Here is a 22,351-nt window from a genome sequence, read left to right on the forward strand (position 1 = left end):
ATTATGATTAATTGAAAACTTTGTCAGATGTTTTATGTGATGCAGGCATGGTGTAAAGGGAACTGGACCACTGTATAATGCTCGGGTGTAGGTTGTGAATTTTTTTTATTTTTATTTACAGAGATAGCTGTTGATGCAGTACACATCCGTGTTAGTGGTTAGGAACACTTAATTCAGCAGTTAGAAGCAAGTTCAGTAAGGAGGGTGTATCAATACTCTACTGAGCATTTAACACAGATATGTGGCCAGGTGTTTAACAGATAATACAGAAGGAAAGTTACATATATGTGAAGGATAATTTGGAATGGAGGGCCAGGTTCATTAGAGGACAGTGAAGATTTAATTAGTATAAATAACATCCCTCCTGTTCTAGGCGGGCGGTGGGGAACGTTGAAATAATATCCGTCCGTCCGTCCGTCCAAGCATCTTATGAACTAGATAACTATAATAAACTTGGGTATTATATAAACTAAATGTATTAACCCAAATTTATATAATTGTTATTGTCATGAGACGGGGGCGAATACATTGTGGAAACAGCTTTTACTATATTTCAATGTTAAAAAAAATGGCGAGGATATTTAGTCGTATTTCTTGAGTCTTGGTAATTTCTTTTGTATTGATTAATGTAAACTAAAATATTATATTGCATTAATGTTCATGGCCACTCATTAGGTTACTGATATATGACTTGGTTCTTCTGTATTTTTCTTGTGCCCAGTTTCAAGATTTATATTTGTGAATAATATATATTGCATAATTACACTGTGATGGCTGTGGCCGATTACTGATTTCTTGTTTGTATTGTGGTCGATTACTCTGTAGAGGTTGTGGACCCCTGAAATACAGTAATTGTGGATTTTGTAGGGGGTTCTCATACTAAACCAAGTATTGTTTGGCGCACACACTAATAATACCTGTATAATGTGTGTTTGTGATGAGCTTGTAACACGGACACCTACACACACACACACACACACCCACCCACCCACACACACACACACACACACACACACACACACACCCACACCCACCCACCCACACCCACCCCACCCACCCCACCCAAACCTTACCTCCTAAACTTCTTCAATTTCTGAACTATAACTTCCTTCCCCACCTCTAATCTTTTCACCACTCATTTCTCTACAAAAAAAAAAAAAAAAACCACCCACTGCCACACCACCCCGTTGTACTGCGGTGTCCCCCAGGACTCGTTTAGTTTAAAACTCGGGTTGAATCACGAGGACCCTTTTCAAGGGAAGATGTTTAATAATACGGGCGTCAGCCTCTAGACTCTAGAGGCTGGCCACTAAACCTTCACAACACTGCATTTTTCGATTATTTGTATAGAAAAGGGACTATTTTTATGCGTTAGTTTCTTTAGTTAAATTGATGTAAATATGTTAAATGCACTTGCCATAACTGAAATAAAAAAAATATTTGATTGGTTGCATTTGTAGTTGATCATGTCTTTCATCAGCGAATATTTTTTTTTTCAGATCGAGTTCGATGCTGTGTTCGCCCTCAATCCTGATTTGGCGCCCCAGGACCAAAATGCCATGCCACCGCCTTCAAAATTTGTGAGTATCGCCCCTGTTATATGGCTCGCAACACAGCCACTTGGGCTGCACACCTGTAAGGCAACACATCACTCACTACAGCACCACCATCCACAAGGCATGTGTTTAGTGACGGCCACCAACCCACGTAACCAACACACGTGCCTTTGGCATTGCCATCACCAGCCGGGGCCCACACTCACCCACGTTCACCTTTATCTGTCTGTACTCAGTCAGCACCCACACGTGCACGCATGTAGCACCCACCTCCAGGGGCCTCAGTGTACGATCTAAAGGGATAATGATCTAGGGGCAGCACTAAGTGGGCTATTGTTTGGGTAGTGCACCGGATCTTAATTGTGGAATTGTATATAGTGTACTGTATTGTCTTTAGTGGGGATTACGAGACCTTGGGCTTCGTCTGTTATCATGTCCGGTATAGGGCGTGCATGGCCTGTTCATGTTCTCGCTGCCTCTACCTCCTAGATGCTCTTTACCAGTGTATGTTGGACGTCACGTCTTGCTCTCATCCACGCTATCAATAACCTCACAGCTGTAAGTGTTAAGCACCATCCTTCACGAGTAATTTCCCATAAAGCAGTGAACGAGGGCAAGAACCTGACCACTATGATAATTGCTCTTTGTCTCAATTTGTTTGGATTGATATAAGTCCCAGGTGCTGGAAACTTGTTATATCATTACCTTGTCTTGGTGAATGTTAGTTAAATCTGCGAGTAGTGGGTGGAAGCGTTAATCCCAAGTAGCTTGTGTGTTGGCCCACAATGTTACTGGCGTGATTAGACTTACGGGAAATTTAAGTGGCCTAAAAGTTAGTGGAGACGTTGTAACAAAGGGATTATTCTCTTTGATGCCCAAGTTACATAAAAAAAATATATACAGTATATGCAAATTTTAGGTAGAGTAATGAATGTGTGATGCAGACTGTAATTAATGTAAGTGTCAACTGTGAACGTGACCCATGTAAGAGGCTACCTGGCTCAAAATCTATAGACAAAATCAAAATTTGATTTTGGAATGGAATAATTTAGTCAACTATTCGATTATTGTTCTGGTATTATGGTGCGCCTCTAACATACACAGCAGTGGTGTGGAGTGACAAGTAATAAGTCCCATGGATAAGAAACCCACACATAATAAACCTGAACTATAAAAAGGCAAAGAATACAGGATTCATACCATGATGTTTGTGTGGGTTTGTTCAAATGGTAAACTTGTGTGTTTGTTACACACGATATCCGGCAACAGTCACCAACTTATAGTGTGTGTTTATTTAATGTAATACTGTATTAGTGACATTCGGCTAAAAATAAGGTGAAGAGCGTGTGAGAGTGAGTGTGTGTGTGTGTAGGGGGGGGAGCTTGGGTTCACTACTTGTACTTCGTACACCAGTACAGTACCATTTTTAGATAATTGTACTTTACATTTACTTGAAATTTCACAATAGTCTGTACATGTACTGTACTTCTACATGATGAAATGTTCTTGAAACCATTCAAACACTTTCATTTTTCAGGTACAGTACTTGGCATTCGGTAAAGAAAGGCTCAGCTTGGTATTAAATCCCATTAACATTCATGAGTATAATATGTGAGTTGGCAACCTTACAACTGAGAGTTACTCAAACTAGTGTTCTTATTTTCATGGGAATTTTTGTGATCTAAGGAAATTTGGTTCAGGAAATTTTCAAGACAAATTTTAAGGAAATCAGGATTTGAAAGTAAAATGGGACGAATCTTATTTGATTTTTAATAAAATTATATGGAATCGGATATTGAAACAAAAAATTCCGTAAACGGCTTGTATGATTACTTAATATTCTTCAAATACTCTGCGAACCTGTATAATACAGGTTCACATCACGTCATACTCAGCGGCTCAACCAATCAGGCAGTAACTACGGATGAAAACTACCATATTGCATTTTTGTATGGGGTTTTGTGGTCTTTTATTAATAGTTTCTCCTTAATTATTCGTGAATAACTAATCAAATTGGGTTTTATGGGATTTGCTTCCTATAGAGCAAAAAAAAATATGTATCATAGTAAAGCGAGTCATCTGTGTGATTCACCATATTCTGATACGAATTATTTTGAGGCAAGGCATTTAGAGGGTCATCGCTTGCTTGTACTTGAGAGAAAAAGTACTTGAACCAAGTTTGGTGTGTGTGCGTGCGCTGTAGTTTGAGCGTTCGCGTTTTTGCATGAGCTGCCAGCCACCTGCGACAACAGTAGGAGGTCGGTGTAGCCCTGGGTCACGGCACAGTTGTAGGTTAGTTGACAAGTGTATGATGATGATGGGAAGCACTACCGGTAAGGTTTCTAGCACCATACGAGTGTTACTGTTGGCCAGGTGTATGGAGTGTGGCTCCCTGCCCAGATGCTGATAAGAAAACACCCATTCCATCTTTCACCTCTACCGTATTTTGGGAGAAATTACTTCATTTTCTCTCCTTTGGATGTGCTGGCCTACGAGTTTCCCCTCCCCCATACACCCTCCAGGACGACGAGGACGAGGAGTCCAGCTTGTCCGAGGCAGATCTAAGTGACTACGTGTCAGGACTCAACGTTGGGCGAGCGGTGAGAGGGTCTGGACGATTCCTGAGATCTTCCCACACTCACAGCAACGTTCCAGCCGCCTATCACCCACAGCGGCCTCCTTCCGCCCACACGTCACATCTGCCACGTCCTCCTGGGCACCAGGTGGCTCGCTCTCAGTCAGCCTCCAGGCTCACCATGGTACGCCAGCCAAACCCTGCAGCTACACCTTCCTTTCCTCCCTCGCTCTTGTTCATTAATGCCCCTCCCTCTCCAGCAATATGCCTCCCTCTTACCTCCCCATATCTTGTAGGAGACCAGACCTGTCTTCATCCCTGGGCGAGTAATAATGATCTTGTCTTCAAGAGTGTACTGTGTAAATAAGGGGTGGTGGAGGGTTGAAGATAGGTCTCCTGGCATCTCGGGGTTGTGAGAGGTTTGCGGAGTGGACCCCACCTATCCACACCGGGCACGGCACACACCTGCATCATGTGGTGATCTGCTTTCTTGCCTGCTAAAATGTTTACCTCTGCATGTTATTCATTCTGCATGAGCTTAATTAGAACAGCCTTACTTTGTTTAATATGCTTAGGTAGATTAAGGTATGAAGTAGAAATTTTAACTAACCAACTCGATTAATATTTGTTAATGAGTTTACTAGCTATAAGGACTGAATAACAAAATATAATTTTTTTTTGGATTGTATCCCCAAGATCGACAGTTTTGTGTTATACAGAACAAAGCGTATTTTTTAATCCGTGTTGTAATTTTACCCTCTTCCACTATTTATCATGATTTATTGTTAACTATATTTTATCATCTGTATTTTTTTTTTTTTTAAATGTCTCGTTTATACAGAAGAAATGCAGTGTATGTTTGTTTTTAGTGTAGTATAGCATATTAAGTTGGTGAAGTGGCCGTGGTAACGCACATGACGTGTGAGACCCCCTCCCCTGGGTGTAACAGCTGCCGATAACCTACTGTGATAAACACAACAACCGCTACACTAAACCTTTATAGTTCATCACTCAATACAACCTATGTATTAAGTGTGTGTGTGTGCGAGTGCGCACGCAGTTGAGAAAAAAATTATCTGGGCACTTAGCAGTGTCTGGCATGCGAGTCATTGAGGATCATTAGTGGAAGGGGACTGGTATTGTAACCTACTTTCTCAGTTTTGTCTTTATTAGGGAGTGTTTCTTTGTGATTTTTTTCCGACTTGATGAAAAACAGCTATATATTTTTATATATATATATATATATATATATATATATATATATATATATATATATATATATATATATATATATGTATGTATGTATGTATGTATGTATGTATGTATGTATGTACACATACATACATACATACATACATACATATACACTTTACCGTCTTGCATAATTATTACCTGCCGCTCTTTATTGATTAATATTGCCCCATAGTTTGGTGTTGTCTCCTAGTATTTATCAAGTGTTTCTCAGCGAATTGTTTTCTTTGTTTCCATTTAAGGTTTTCCTCCCCTCTGTTTTGTCCTCCAGATCTTCCAATAAAATCGTTTATAAACTCAAAATTAAATTCCACACCTGCACCTTTCTTTATCCGGTGACTTGTTAGTGATAAGAGGACAGTAGGTTAGGACGAGCAGTTATCCTGACATTCAAAAAAGGATTTTATCCCGGACTCGTAGGGCTCGTGTTACAGGGTGCGTGGAAGGTGATGAAACAATAAATGTGTAGTTGTTGTTGTTGTTAGGTAGCGAGCTGCTCCTGTGTAATTGTTCTGCCTTGTCTGTATGGCTACAGTCCGGTGCACCTATGTTATGTCTCATCAAGTATGGCTACAGACAGGTGCACCTATGTTAAAAACACATGTATGGCTATAGACAGGTGCACCTATGTTACCCCAATTATCAAGTATGACTACAGACAGGTGCACCTATGTTATCCCCAATTATCAAGTATGGCTATAGACAGGTGCACCTATGTTATCCCCAATTATCAAGTATGGCTACAGACAGGTGCACCTATGTTATCCCCAATTATCAAGTATGGCTACAGACAGGTGCACCTATGTTATCCCCAATTATCAAGTATGGCTACAGACAGGTGCACCTATGTTATCCCCAATTATCAAGTATGGCTACAGACAGGTGCACCTATGTTATCCCCAATTATCAAGTATGGCTACAGACAGGTGCACCTATGTTATCCCCAATTATCAAGTATGGCTACAGACAGGTGCACCTATGTTAACCCCAATTATCAAGTATGGCTACAGACAGGTGCACCTATGTTAACCCCAATTATCAAGTATGGCTACAGACAGGTGCACCTATGTTATCCCCAATTATCAAGTATGGCTACAGACAGGTGCACCTATGTTATCCCCAATTATCAAGTATGGCTACAGACAGGTGCACCTATATTATCCCGAATTATCAAGTATGGCTTGAACAGGTGCACCTATGTTATCCCCATTATCAAGTATGCTACAGACAGGTGCACCTATGTTATCCCCAATTATCAAGTATGGCTACAGACAGATGCACCTATGTTAACCCCAATTATCAAGTATGGCTACAGACAGGTGCACCTATGTTATCCCCAATTATCAGTATGGCTACAGACAGATGCACCTATGTTATCCCCAATTATCAAGTATGGCTACAGACAGGTGCACCTATGTTATCCCCCAATTATCAAGTATGGCTACAGACAGGTGCACCTATGTTATCCCAATTATCAAGTAGCTACAGACAGGTGCACCTATGTTATCCCCAATTATCAAGTATGGCTAACGAAGGTGCACCTATGTTATCCCCAATTATCAAGTATTTATCAGACAGGTGCACCTATGTTATCCCAATTATCAAGTATGGCTACGAACTGAATGCCTATGTTATCCCCAATTATCAAGTATGTACAGACAGGTGCACCTATGTTATCCCCAATTATCAAGTATGGCTACAGACAGATGTGCCCTATGTTAACCCCAATTATCAAGTATATTTTACGAACAGGTGCACCTATGTTAACCCCAATTATCAAGTATGGCTACAGACAGATCACCTATGTTATCCCCCAATTATCAAAGTAGCTACAGACGGTGCACCTATGTTATCCCCAATTATCAAGTATGGCTACAGACAGGTGCACCTATGTTATCCCCAATTATCAGAAATGTGGCTACAGACAGGTGCACCTATGTTATCCCCAATTATCCAAGTATGGCCACAGACAGGTGCACTATGTTATCCCCAATTATCAAGTATGACTACAGACAGGTGCACCTATGTTATCCCCAATTATCAAGTATGGCTACAGACAGGTGCACCTATGTTATCCCCAATTATCAGTATGGCTACAGACAGGTGCACCTATGTTATCCCCAATTATCAAGTATGGCTACAGACAGATGCCTATGTTAACCCCAATTATACAAGTTGGCTACAGACAGGTGCACCTATGTTATCCCCAATTATCAAGTATGGCTACAGACAGGTGCACCTATGTTAACCCCAATTATCAAGTATGGCTACAAACAGGTGCACCTATGTTAACCCCAATTATCAAGTATGGCTACAGACAGGTGCACCTATGTTATCCCCAATTATCAAGTATGGCTACAGACAGGTGCACCTATGTTATCCCCAATTATCAAGTATGGCTACAGACAGGTGCACCTATATTATCCCGAATTATCAAGTATGGCTACAGACAGATTACATATATTTAGCTATGTTGTTTCTCTTTAGTACGACTTGAACAGCCTTTTTTAATATTATTGTATGAACGTTTGTTAATGCGAGGAACGTTTTCCCTCTACATGGTGTCTAGGTTGTCTCACATGACCGTCATCCTGTTATTTTGGCATCTTATTCCAGGAGTGAAGAGTAAATGTTCTGCCTTGTGGTTACCAGCGTTTTCCTCCCACGCTTACCTCCGTTTGTATGATGGACCAGCATCCCTCTCACCCCTGTTGATGTATGAGTAGATGGACCAGCATCCCTCTCACCCCTGTTGATGTATGAGTAGATGGACCAGCATCCCTCTCACCCCTGTTGATGTATGAGTAGATTGACCAGCATCCCTCTCACCCTGTTGATGTATGAGTAGATTGACCAGCATCCCTCTCACCCTTGTTGTATGGGTAGATGGACCAGCATCCCCTCCCCTGTAGTATGAGTAGATGGACCAGCATCCTCTCACCCTTGTTGTATGAGTAGATGGACCAGCATCCCTCTCACTCCTGTTGTATGAGTAGATGGACCAGCATCGCTCACCCTTGTTTGAGTAGATGGACCAGCATCCCTCTCACCCTGGTATGAGTAGATGGACCAGCATCCTCTCCCCTGTTGTATGAGTAGATGGACCAGCATCCCTCTCACTCCTGTTGTATGATAGGTGGACCAGCATCCCTCTCACCCTGTTTTGGTGGATGGACCAACATCCCTCTCACCCTTGTTCTAGAGTAGATGGACCAGCATCCCTCTCCCCTGTTGTATGAGTAGATGGACCAGCATCCCTCTCACCTGTAGTATGAGTGGGTGGACCAGCATCCTCTCACTCCTGTTGTATGAGTAGATGGACCAGCATCCCTCTCACCCCTGTTGTATGAGTAGATGGACCAACATCCCTCTCACCCTTGTTCTATAGTAGATGGACCAGCATCCCTCTCCTCCTGTTGTATGAGTAGATGGACCAGCATCCCTCTCACCCCTGTAGTATGAGTGGGTGGACCAGCATCCCTCTCACTCCGTTGTATGAGTAGATGGACCAGCATCCTCTCACCCCTGTTGTATGAGTAGATGGACCAGCATCCCTCTCACCCCCTAGTATGAGTAGATGGACCAGCATCCTCTCACCCCTGTTGTATGAGTAGATGGACCAACATCCTCTCACCCCTGTAGTATGAGTAGGTGGACAGCATCCTCTCCTCCTGTTGTATGGTGGAAGCGGACCAGCATCCCGCTCACCCTTGTTGTATGAGTAGATGGACCAGCATCCTCTCACCCCTGTAGTATGAGTAGATGGACCAGCATCCTCTCACCCTGTTGTATGAGTAGATGGACCAGCATCCCTCTCACCCTGTAGTATGAGTGGGCGGACCAGCATCCCGCTCACCCTTGTTGTATGGTAGATGGACCCATCCCTCTCACCCCTGTTGTATGAGTAGATGGACCATCCCTCTCACCCCTGTTGTATGAGTAGATGGACCAGCATCCCTCTCACCCCTGTAGTATGAGTAGGCGGACCAGCATCCGCTCACCCCTTGTTGTATGAGTAGATGGACCAGCATCTCTCACCCCTGTAGTATGAGTAGATGGACCAGCATCCCTCTCACCCCTGTTGGCTGTAGTAGATGGACCAACATCCTCTCACCCCTGTAGTATGAGTAGGTGGACCAGCATCCCTCTCCTCCTGTTGTATGAGTAGAGCGGACCAGCATCCGCTCACCCTTGTTGTATGAGTAGATGGACCAGCATCCCTCTCACCCCTGTAGTATGAGTAGGTGGACCAGCATCCCTCTCACTCCTGTTGTAGAGGACCAGCATCCCTCTCACCCCTGTTGTATGAGTAGATGGACCAACATCCCTCTCACCCCTGTTGTATGAGTGAAGGACCAGCATCCCTCTCACCCCTGTTGTGTAGTAGATGGACCAGCATCCTCTCCTCCTGTTGTATGAGTAGAAGGACCAGCATCCCTCTCACCCCTGTTGTATGAGTAGATGGACCAACATCCCTCTCTCACCCTGTGGTATGGTGGGTGGACCAGCATCCCTCTCACTCCTGTTGTATGAGTAGAGGACCAGCATCCTCTCACCCTTGTTGTATGAGTAGATGGACCAACATCCCTCTCACCCCTGTGGTATGAGTAGGTGGACCAGCATCCCTCTCACTCCTGTTGTATGAGTGAAGGACCAGCATCCCTCTCACCCTGTTGTGTGAGTAGATGGACCAACATCCCTCTCACCCTGTAGTATGAGTAGATGGACCAGCATCCCTCTCACCCTTGTTCTATGAGTAGATGGACAGCATCCTCTCACCCTGTGTATGGTAGATGGACCAGCATCCCTCTCACCCTTTTCTATGGTAGATGGACCAACATCCCTCTCACCCCTGTAGTATGAGTAGATGGACCAGCATCCCTCTCACTCCTGTTGTATGAGTAGAAGGACCAGCATCCCTCTCACCCCTGTTGTATGAGTAGATGGACCAACTTCCTCTCACCCCTGTAGTATGGTAGATGGACCAGCATCCTCTACCCTTGTTCTATGAGTAGATGGACCAGCATCCTCTCCCCCTGTTGTATGGTGAACGGACCAGCATCCCTCTCACCCCTGTAGTATGAGTAGATGGACCAGCATCGCTCACCCCTGTTCTGAGTAGGTGGACCAGCATCCCTCTCACCCTTGTTCTATGAGTAGATGGACCAACATCCCTCTCACCTGTAGTATGAGTAGGTGGACCAGCATCCCTCTCACTCCTGTTCTATGAGTAGATGGACCAACATCCCTCTCACCCTTGTTGTATGAGTAGATGGACCAGCATCCCTCACCCCTGTTCTGGTGATGGACCATCCCTCTCACCCCTGTTCTGTAGTAGATGGACCAGCATCCCTCCTCCCCTGTTCTATGAGTAGATGGACCAGCATCCCTCTCACCCTTGTTGTATGAGTAGATGGACCAGCATCCCTCTCACCCCTTGTTGTATGAGTAGATGGACCAGCATCCTCTCACCCCTGTTGTATGAGTAGATGGACCAACATCCCTCTCACCCCTGTAGTATGAGTAGATGGACCAGCATCCCTCTCACCCTTGTTGTATGAGTAGATGGACCAGCATCCCTCTCACCCCTTGTTGTATGAGTAGATGGACCAACATCCCTCTCACCCCTGTTGTATGAGTAGATGGACCAGCATCCCTCTCACCCTTGTTGTATGAGTAGATGGACCAGCATCCCTCCACCCCTGTTCTATGGTAGATGGACCAGCATCCTCTCACCCCTGTTCTATGAGTAGATGGACCATCATCCCGCTCACCCTTGTTCTATGGTAGATGGACCAGCATCCTCACCCCTGTTCTATGGTAGATGGACCAGCATCCTCCTCACCCCTGTTCTATGAGTAGATGGACCAGCATCCCTCTCACCCTGTTCTATGAGTAGATGGACCAGCATCCCTCACCCTGTTCTGTAGTAGATGGACCAGCATCCCTCTCACCCCTGTTCTATGAGTAGATGGACCAGCATCCCTCTCACCCCTTATGATAGATGGACAGCATCCCTCTCACCCTGTTGTATGAGTAGATGGACCAGCATCCGCTCCACCCTTGTTGTATGAGTAGATGGACCAGCATCCCTCTCACCCCTGTTCTGTAAGTAGATGGACCAGCATCCTCTCACCCCTGTTCTATGAGTAGATGGACCAGCATCCTCTCACCCCTGTTCTATGGTAGATGGACCAGCATCCTCTCACCCCTGTTCTGTGAGTAGATGGGCATCCCTCTCACCCTTGTTTTATGAGTAGATGGACCAGCATCCCTCTCACCCTTTTTGTGTGAGTAGATGGACCAGCATCCCTCACCCCCTGTTGTATGAGTAGATGGACCAGCATCCTTCTCACCCTTGTTCTATGAGTAGATGGACCAGCATCCCTCTCACCCCTGTTCTATGAGTAGATGGACCAGCATCCCGCTCACCCCTGTTCTATAAGTAGATGGACCAGCATCCCTCACCCCCTGTTCTATGAGTAGATGGACCAGCATCCCTCTCACCCCTGTTCTATGAGTAGATGGACCAGCATCCCTCTCACCCCTGTTCTATGGAGTAGATGGACCAGCATCCCTCTCACCCTTGTTCTATAGTAGATGGACCAGCATCCCTCTCACCCCTGTTCTATGAGTAGATGGACCAGCATCCTCTCACCCCTGTTGTATGAGTAGATGGACCAGCACTCTCACCCCTGTTCTATGAGTAGATGGACCAGCATCCCTCTCACCCCTGTTCTATGAGTAGATGGACTAGCATCCCTCTCACCCTTGTTCTATGAGTAGATGGACCAGCATCCCTCTCACCCTTGTTCTATGAGTAGATGGACCAGCATCCCTCTCACCCCTGTTGTATGAGTAGATGGACCAGCATCCCACCACTTACTTTTACCGGAATGAATGTTTACGTGTGTTTGCGGCCACCACTGATTGTGTGTAGCTACAGCAACCCTGTCAAGTTAATAGTTAGGCAGTCCAGTCAGTGTTTAGGCTCGTGCCTCACTGTTCAAGCTCATGTGCCTTGTCTGTTAGTCTATTTCATAATATTCAAAGTACATGGAGAAACTTAGGTCTGTGTACTTTTATATTGAGTTCGGAGAGCTCTTTACCCAGTATTTATGTCCCTTAGTTCAGAATGACATGTCATTGAACATTATATATATATATAATATATATATATATATATGTACATGTATATATATATATATATATATATATATATATATATATATATATATATATATATATATATATATGTATATGTGTATGTATGTATGTATGTAACACTTTGTTAGGACCTTGACAACACCACACATATTTAATTATGAAACCGGTACTGTAACATGTTTGGAATGACGACAAATTTCTCTACATGACCTAAATCAGTGTGTACGTAAATGATGAGTGCTCTACACCGCTCGACCTGCGGGAGCTTTCATTCTACATCACTTGTCAAGGATATTTGTTATTGTTATAGTTGTTTTGGTGTGATTGTCAATACTGATAAGTTAATAATGTGGTTGACAGGTTTGTTAATGCCGCTCTATAAAGCTGGGGTAGTGCAAAATTCGTGTTTTGTTAACCCAGATTTATTAATATTTCACAGGTGACATCAGTATTGGAGGAAGGTATTATGCCTTTAGTAAAGCTTACTACGTCTTGTTTATTCGTATCCCTAAATACTATATAATGTGTAACCCTCCATCAATCAGTCCGCTTTGTTAACACACTTGGTCCCTCTACCCCTACCATGCATCCCCCAGGATGATGATGGTGATGATGTGGATGATGATGATGATGATGATGATGATCCTCCTGTAAGTAATTATTAACCAAATTGTAATTGTCGCACTGTATGTCAGTCCGTCCTTTTCAGGCCTTTGTCTTCGGTCCCATTTTCTGTTGTTCGGATTTGTTTGTTTTTAAATATATAATTTCTCGTTAGCTTCAACAACGTTATTTTTAAATCACATTAAACCGATTTTAAGTTGCATCGTGTGTTAGATTAATGTTATCACGCATCCCAGTTCTGTACTATTTTCCTATATTAAGTTACTCGGGTTTGTCCTGAAAAGTTTTTATTTAGTTAATTTTAGTGTAAGGTGGTTGTCCCTTAACCCCTCCCCCTCAACCCCCATCCTTATTGTTAATTACTACCTAAACAATTCACTGGCGGATTGTTAACTTCATTATAGCATGACGAGTAGGCAATTCATGTTTTATTATTAAAAAAAGTAGCACGAGTCTTATTTTTCATTAGTTTGTATTTTTTTTTAATTGTAAGACTTCTAAGTTAAGGATGCAGTAGTTAGTAAACAACTTTGTATAAAACCTCGCAGTAATGTTGTCAGTAACAAGTGTTGAGTGTATGTTGTGAGGACATCTGCTTACTTTCACGTGTGGTTGGGTAGGTGGGTTAGAGACCACCACCATCCTCCTGTGTGTGTGATCACTATCCTTCCACCTGTGTGTGTATATGTATGTATAACTCCCTCCCACCTTTGTGTGTGTGTGTGTGTGTGGGTGGTGGGGTCACTTCCTTCCTCCCACACAATGTGGGTGGTGGGGTCACCACCATCCTCCCACATAATGTGGGTGGTGGGGTCACCACCATCCTCCCACATAATGTGGGTGGTGGGGTCACCACCATCCTCCCACATAATGTGGGTGGTGGGGTCACCACCATCCTCCCACATAATGTGGGTGTTGGGGTCACCACCATCCTCCCACATAATGTGGGTGGTGGGGTTACCACCATCCTCCCACATAATGTGGGTGGTGGGGTCACCACCATCCTCCCACATAATGTGGGTGGTGGGGTCACCACCATCCTCCCACATAATGTGGGTTGTGGGGTCACCACCATCCTCCCACATAATGTGGGTGGTGGGGTCACCACTATCTTCCCACAATGTGGGTGGTGGGGTCACCACCATCATCCCACATAATGTGGGTGGTGGGGTCACCACCATCCTCCCACATAATGTGGGCAGTCTGGTCACCGCCATCCATCCACATATTGTAGGTGGTCGGGTCACCGCCATCCATCCACATATTGTGGGTGGTCGGGTCACCGCCATCCATCCACATATTGTGGGTGGTCGGGTCACCGCCATCCATCCACATATTGTGGGTGGTCGGGTGACTGCCACCCATCCACATATTGTGGGTGGTCGGGTCACCGCCACCCATCCACATATTGTGGGTGGTCTGGTCACCGCCACCCATCCACATATTGTGGGTGGTCGGGTCACCGCCACCCATCCACATATTGTGGGTGGTCGGGTCACCGCCACCCATCCACATATTGTGGGTGGTTTGGTCACCACCATCCCACATAATGTGGGTGGTCGGGTCACCACCACCCATCCACATATTGTGGGTGGTCTGGTCACCGCCACCCATCCACATATTGTGGGTGGTCGGGTCACCGCCACCCATCCACATATTGTGGGTGGTCGGGTCACCGCCACCCATCCACATATTGTGGGTGGTCGGGTCACCGCCACCCATCCACATATTGTGGGTGGTCTGGTCACCGCCATCCTCCCACAATGTGGGTGGTCGGGTCACCACCACCATCCCACATATTGTGGGTGGGCGGGTCACCACCACCATCCCACATAATGTGGGTGGTCGGGTCACCACCACCATCCCACATATTGTGGGTGATCGGGTCACCGCCACCCATCCACATATTGTGGGTGGTCGGGTCACCGCCACCCATCCACATATTGTGGGTGGTCGGGTCACCGCCACCCATCCACATATTGTGGGTGGTCTGGTCACCGCCATCCTCCCACAATGTGGGTGGTCGGGTCACCACCACCATCCCACATATTGTGGGTGGGCGGGTCACCACCACCATCCCACATAATGTGGGTGGTCGGGTCACCACCACCATCCCACATAATGTGGGTGGTCGGGTCACCGCCACCCATCTACATATTGTGGGTGGTTTGGTCACCGCTATCCTCCCACAATGTGGGTGGTCGGGTCACCACCACCATCCCACATATTGTGGGTGGGCGGGTCACCGCCACCCATCCACATATTGTGGGTGGTCTGGTCACCGCCATCCTCCCACAATGTGGGTGGTCGGGTCACCACCACCATCCCACATAATGTGGGTGGTCGGGTCACCACCACCATCCCACATAATGTGGGTGGTCGGGTCACCGCCACCCATCCACATATTGTGGGTGGTTTGGTCACCGCTATCCTCCCACAATGTGGGTGGTCGGGTCACCACCACCATCCCACATATTGTGGGTGGGCGGGTCACCGCCATCCCCCCACATAAGGTGGGTGGTCGGGGTCACTACCAGCCTCCCACATAAGGTGGGTGGTGGGATCACCAACCTTCCACATGTTTGTTGCTGTTATTCTCTGGAAGCTGTGGTCATTCTCTGATAACGAAAACCATCGACTTATTGCCATATTAGATTTCATTTTTATATAGGAGATAAGAGTTGTAGTGTGGCATATTAAGTACAGTATTGTGATGTTGTAGGATTATTGATAAGGAAACAGTTTGTGTACCTGAAGATGATCCAGACAGTTTACTCTCTTCTATACAAGATTACTGTACTTTTATCATGGAACAGCTAATTATGTTGATCATTAGCTCATTTACTTATAACGAATTATCCCATTAATATTATACTATACTCAGGGATTATCACATGCCAGTGATCATTGTAATGTGTGGGATTTGCATCTTACCAGTGATAACTGTTTTTTGTGGTAACCTTTGTAGATTAACCTAATGCAGTACTTTATCTATAACCAGTTAACTCGCCCTTACAGTTCTCTTATCAGTTAAAATTAAATTTATCTGGGATTGTTTTATTTTATTTTGATGGAACATGTCGAGGCAGAAGAAAGAACATTGTGAATACGAGTATACAGTATTCCTCTCATTCCTCTCTCTCTCTCATTCCTCTCTCTCTCTCATTCCTCTCTCTCTCATTCCTCTCTCTCTCATTCCTCTCTCTCTCTCTCATTCCTCTCTCTGTCTCTCATTCTTCTCTCTCTCTCTCATTCCTCTCTCTCTCTTCTCATTCCTCTTCCTCTCTCATTCCTCTCTCTCATTCCTCTCTCATTCCTCTCTCTCTCTCTTCTCATTCTCTCTCTCTCTCTCTCTCTCTCTCTCTCTCTCTCTCTCTCTCTCTCTCTCTCTCTCTCTCTCTCTCTCTCTCTCTCTCTCTCTCTTGTACAGTACTGTATTAATGTCTTATTTGTCTTGTCTAATTGCAACAAAATATGGATTATTAGAAGTAATGGAAGGGTCTTAGATTTTACCAAGTTAAAATGCTTCACTGTTTTGGTACTAGAATGTTGGCAGTTAATGTGTGTTGTTGTGTTTGTGTACCTGGCAGATGTGGGGTTTGATTCACAGTTTCATACACTTAATATTCCTTAAAACAGAAGATATGAGAATGCACGTATCTGATAGACATAATAATTAAGGACAAAAATATCTACCAAAACTTGTATAAATATTTTACTTTGACTAAACCATATGCATTTACTGTACTTCTACTCACTTAGGATGCAAAATATGTTGAGCAAATCGATTGGGTACGATCTTCAGTAATTTTGTGTCAAGTCAACTGCATTCTAACATCTTGACATGTGGGGAATATGCTTAATACAAACCATTATGAATTCAACCCCAGATGCTTAATCATGACGTAGAAAGTGGGTAATCGGTGGTTTAAAGTTATGTTTTTGATGAATTAAGTGATATGATATCTCTAGAAAAATTTTCATTCTTTTCTTCAGTGCCAGTGTACATAATTTGTTTGTTCCATATTGCATCAGTATTTGTACAGCTTCTTTACAGTTTCAGTTTAATTTCCTACAACTGAAGACCAAAGCACTGAAGTTTGCCTAGGTATTAAGTTTTCTAACTTTGTCAGTGTTTTATCATTTACCCATACAGTGCAATATAAATTTTGTTGTTGAACTCTTAATGTTCAGAAAGTAATGGGAGTCACTATTGACACTGGTTTGAAACATTCCTGTCAAGTTGTAATTCGGCTTTTTTTGCCAGCCTGTACAGTAGTCATGTTAAACTTGACTTGATGTCTCATATTCTTGTCCATGGCTCTTGGTGATCTTATACATGGTTTAGTTTTGTTTTTATCATTGACCATCACTGATCATTATGGAATTTTTTGCCACTTAAAATTGTTTTAGTGTATTAAGCCTTTCTTTCAGAATCCAGTAGTTGCTTCACCAGATTAACAATGAACCACCTTGGGGGTACTGTCATCCCAGCTGGTGACACCTCACCTCTCAGAGGCTTACACCAAATACAATATTTCCCATTTCTTGCAACCATTGCCTAAATTTAAAAACTAATCAAAATGACAGAATTTCATAAGTACTGTACCCCATCCCTGATAATAAGCTGTTGCTTAAAATTCACCAAAATAGGCAGCATTCTGCAGCTTTATAGTGCACCTGTGTCCGACTGTCCGTGGTCTCAGCATGGTGGACCCATTCAGTGGTGTCACATGTAGCCCACTTGTTGTTTTACCAGCCTTCTGCTCCCATACTCTTGACAATGGAGGTACTTGAGGGGTTGAGATTATCATATTGTCCTTTGCTACTGATACCGTAGTTTGAATGGAACACCACTAACAACCATTGCAGATGTATGGCCGGGGTAATTTAACCCCTGTAGTTACACTATAGCTTGAGGCTTTTAATTGTATAATTCCAGTACTGTACAGGTAGTCTAAATGTAGAAACTTCCTCTATACTGTTCTATACACTTGAAAAGAAATTGAAAGTTATAACATGAGCCTCTTTTGTGATCCATCATGTGTGCAGTACTGTAGTGGGTTTAGATTTACGAAATTTTGGTTATCGAATTAGCCCCCATAAGGATTTTCAGTTCGATTAACGAACAAAACTTCGATTCACAAAATCCCTACGACAAACACGTTTTGTTGTGCGCATCAGCTGATCGGCTAGTCTGCCAATACTGTACAGTAATTGGTTCTATGTTTACATTCGTTTCCATGAAGTAAATATCAAGAAAGTTGGTCTCTTGAATATTTCTGCATTTTTTATTTTAAAATTACTGTATTGGTCAGTCTGAAATTTAGTTAACATATTAATAATATATATACAGTACAGGGAACAGTTTTTGTGCACCCATCAGCTGATTGAATCGCCCAACAACGCTTCTCAGTTTAACTTTGTTTACAGTGGAGTGAACATCGATTTTGTTGATCTCCTGAATATTTTTGCATTTTTACATTAAAATTATTGGTCATTCTGAAATTTAGTGAACTTATTGATAATATACAGTGCAGAAATTATTATGAAACATGAAGAAGGCATTAGAACCAATGCACTCTGTAAAGAATATGGCATGTCATCATCGACTGCCTCTACAATCAGCCGTTTGATATGTAAATAAAGCTGCCGTTAATACGACATACACACCTCAAAGTAAGTTAAAATACAGTACATTATTCTATTGTTTTTTATTTATTGTACAGTACAGTATACTGTACAGTACAGTACAGTACTATATTTAGTTTATATTTAATGGTTTGTTAATTCTATTACTGGTATACAGTAATTTGTATGGTACGTACTTTTTCTGTGAGTTGGAACCAATTACCCAATATCCCATTGAAATAATAGATTTGGTTAATGAAATTTTTGGTTAACGAACGACTCTGTGGAACAAATTGTGTTCGTTAACCGAGGGACCACTGTATAACTGTTCTGTATTTACTTAAGCCTGTGATCCATAGATCTTTCTTGTTGAGGTTAGTACAGTACTGCATGTAAACACTGTATTACATCCACTTGGTGCCCCTTGGCAGGTAGTAATCAATACGTCTTAATAGCTGTCTTTGTTTGTAGGCATTAATTATACCTGTATAGCCAATTGCTTGGTTATAGTGACAGAAATTTACTAAAATCATTGCCAAACTATTTATGATGCCACTGCCATAGTTGTTCCCATGTGGAGCCTGTGATGACTGTTGACACTGTACCATAGTTATCTCCATGTAGATGTGTGATGACTGTTAGCACTGTACCATAGTTATCACAATGTAGATCCTGTGAGAGAAGGGTGGTGATATAGTTGTGGGCGTGCATCTAAATTACTTCATTCATTCAGGATCTAGAAAACCCTACTCACAAATAGGGATTCAGTTGTAGTTACTGTAAATAACTCTGATTTTGAAATATCTCCACAAAATAGTTGATTCGTAATTACTCTTATACTGTACCATTTCTCAATTTTCAACCACTTATTTGATAAAAGTCCTCCTTGTTTTGTGGGCAAGTTGAAGGTTATCCTTTCCATGGTAAGGATATTAAAACAATGAGAATGCTGTACAGTATTATTGGATTCAGACATTGTTTTTCATTTTCACAATTGCAGTTTGGGAAGTGAAGAACAAACTTAATCCTGTATTGTACAGTCAAAGAAAAGAGTTACTGGGTATGTTACACTTACTTTGCCTTATGTTCTGAGACACAAGACAATGAATTTGGGTACAGTTCCCCGTTCTGACTTGAACCTCGAAGCTTCGCTGTCACTTAACCTTAATTTCTGTGTCTTGGGTTTCAGAACATAAGTACATTGCCAGGTTGTATGATGAAGTAGGAGTATCTCTTCCTGCTAGTATACAGTATTGAATTTGTATTTCTTCATATTTTTAACTGCATTTCCTTCCATTTGTTAGGGGTTTGTTTACACAATGTCCTATTTTATAGTGTGGTACAGTATATATTATATTACTGGTTTTATGCTTGATAGTTCAGTATTCTGGTAAAAATATGTCCCTTTATTGGTGCTGTTTTATATTTTCCCCTCTCCACCCAACCACCCATTTTTTCAACTTGTGTTCAGACTGATTCTTAACACCTCAGTTAATGGGTTTCAATTTTAAATACGAGTACAATACTGTACTTTATTTGTTTGCATTATACATACAGTATACTGTACTATACTATAATATATGATAGGCTATATGCAATTGTATTCAATATTATTATATTTTGTAAAGTGCATTCTGTATACATCATTGTATTTTATTTAGTACAGTATATATATCATCTGCAGTATAGAAGATGTACTGTATTATATGCAGCATACATTATTAGGGATGAATATTGACCCCTTAAAAAACAAAACAATATAGAATTCCCTTACTGTGAAACATTAACTATGATGCATTCAGTGTTTGTTTCTTCCCCTTCATGTTTTGCATGATATGAGTTTGTTTGCAGATACAATCAGTACAAACTAATGCAATAATTAACAACATACTACTGCATATCATACTAGCAACTTCCTTGCAGCAGTTGTAACTTTTCTCTTTGATATTTGGGAAGTAAATGAACATATTGTATGTCAGCGATTTTGGAATACCCTGTAGTGGTTTACGCTTCTATAAATTATTAGTGGAAAAAAACCCTGTAAACCCTGTGTTAATATGTGAAGTTAAAAGTCGAGGCCCTGTTCCATCGCAGTTATTAAATTTCACCACTTATACGCTATCAAAATTGAGAAAATTAACTTATGCTTGCCATGTAATAATTATAAGGGAGTAATCTATGCACTGATTCAATGGCATACCCTGGTACTGTACACCCCTTACAGTATACAGTACTCGTAATTGTGTTTTGTAATATTCTATATAAAGTGAGCTGATTAGAAGAAGTGGGCCTAATTGTGGAATTTCCAAATTTTACACGAAGCATTTCCTCATGCAAAAAAATACTGTACAGAATGACTATTTTAAGTACAGTTTGTATTTTCGGCCATATTTTAAGTGTTTTTATGCATACAAATTCCTCTACAGGAAAAACGATTACTGTACTGTATATGAGCTGGCTTGTTTGTACCCCCCCTGAGGCTGAGATGTAATATGTGATGGATGCTTCAGTGTACAGTATTAGCAATGCCTGTATGATTATGCAGTCATTATAATTTTTCACCACTACAACCTGCCACTTGCCAGGTGATGCAATAGTGAAATCTTCACACAAAAATTCAGAAATAGTACACTAAAATTTTTTTTACCATATTATACAATAAAGACTTGTGTGCAGAATGTCAGTTAACAATGGACTCACTATTTCCTGGGGTTAGCCACATTCCATGTAAACATTTAAAAATTATGTATACTAACTCAGCAGACAATCATTTATTTTTGTCTGTGGTGTCGGTAAGAACTGTGTAAACCAGACTTTTTTTTTTTTAAGAATTCAAATGAGTCAGGCGAGGTCCAGTTAACCAGGTTTTTTATTCAGTGAAGTCAAGTTTAATGGAGGTTTACTATAGTACTGTATATGTGAGGCATGTGAAAAGTGTTTGTGTGTGAAGTTTGGTGAGGAGTGTCAAGCCTGTGATCAGCTAAGGCTTTGTGTTGGTGTCATTGACTTTTGTCCATTTTGAAAAGTACTGTATTGTCTACATTTTCCAACCATTGATATACCAAGGTGGAGCTGGTGTGCAGCCACAGCAATGGTCTTTAATTGAGGTTGTCCTGCCTTTGAGTACAACTAGCTCCCTGGATGATGCAGACTTAAGTCCTTTGTTTTATACATTAAGGAAAGACAACTTTCGAAAATTTCTTTTATTAATATGTAGTGTATAGGTAAGTTTCAATTACCTTTATATATATTATGAAGACCTTTTCTGGCTTTCCAGTTAGAATGTAGAGATATATAATAATACTCTATGCTAACATTAACTTAAACAAGTGAATGTTTAATTAAACTGCATGTGTATTACCTTCTCATTAAAAACTTTGGTTTGTTTGTGTGTCCATGTAATATGTGTACTGTACAGTATTATAGTGTTTGATGTATGCAGTACAGTAGTACAAGTACCTGTAAAGCTTTGAAACTATACTGTATTGCTATATTTTTTCTTTTCACTTGATTACATACTTCATGTCTTGGTGTGAAAAGCATTTTT

General features: G+C 42.2%; 1 protein-coding gene across 9 annotated transcripts in view; it reads left to right on the forward strand.

The window, feature by feature from the left end:
* LOC121863768 (kinesin-like protein KIF2A) overlaps window positions 1-22,351 on the forward strand; it is a 149,875-nt gene that overhangs the window by 81,751 nt on the left and 45,773 nt on the right. For 6 of the 9 annotated variants that reach the window (XR_006088455.1, XR_006088456.1, XM_042362556.1 and 3 more), the window contains 3 exons: window positions 1,500-1,580; window positions 4,079-4,315; window positions 13,146-13,199. Coding sequence is in view for 7 of the 9 variants with exons in the window: in XM_042362556.1 (XP_042218490.1) it covers window positions 1,500-1,580; window positions 4,079-4,315; window positions 13,146-13,199 (372 nt within the window). In the remaining 2 variants the exon portion in view is untranslated. The remainder of the gene's footprint in view (window positions 1-1,499; window positions 1,581-4,078; window positions 4,316-13,145; window positions 13,200-22,351) is intronic. The other 3 variants (XM_042362553.1, XM_042362554.1, XM_042362555.1) reach the window with 3 other exon arrangements.

The sequence above is a fragment of the Homarus americanus genome, unplaced genomic scaffold (assembly GCF_018991925.1).
Source record: "Homarus americanus isolate GMGI-L3 unplaced genomic scaffold, GMGI_Hamer_2.0 scaffold48354, whole genome shotgun sequence".
Classification (NCBI taxonomy): domain Eukaryota; kingdom Metazoa; phylum Arthropoda; class Malacostraca; order Decapoda; family Nephropidae; genus Homarus; species Homarus americanus.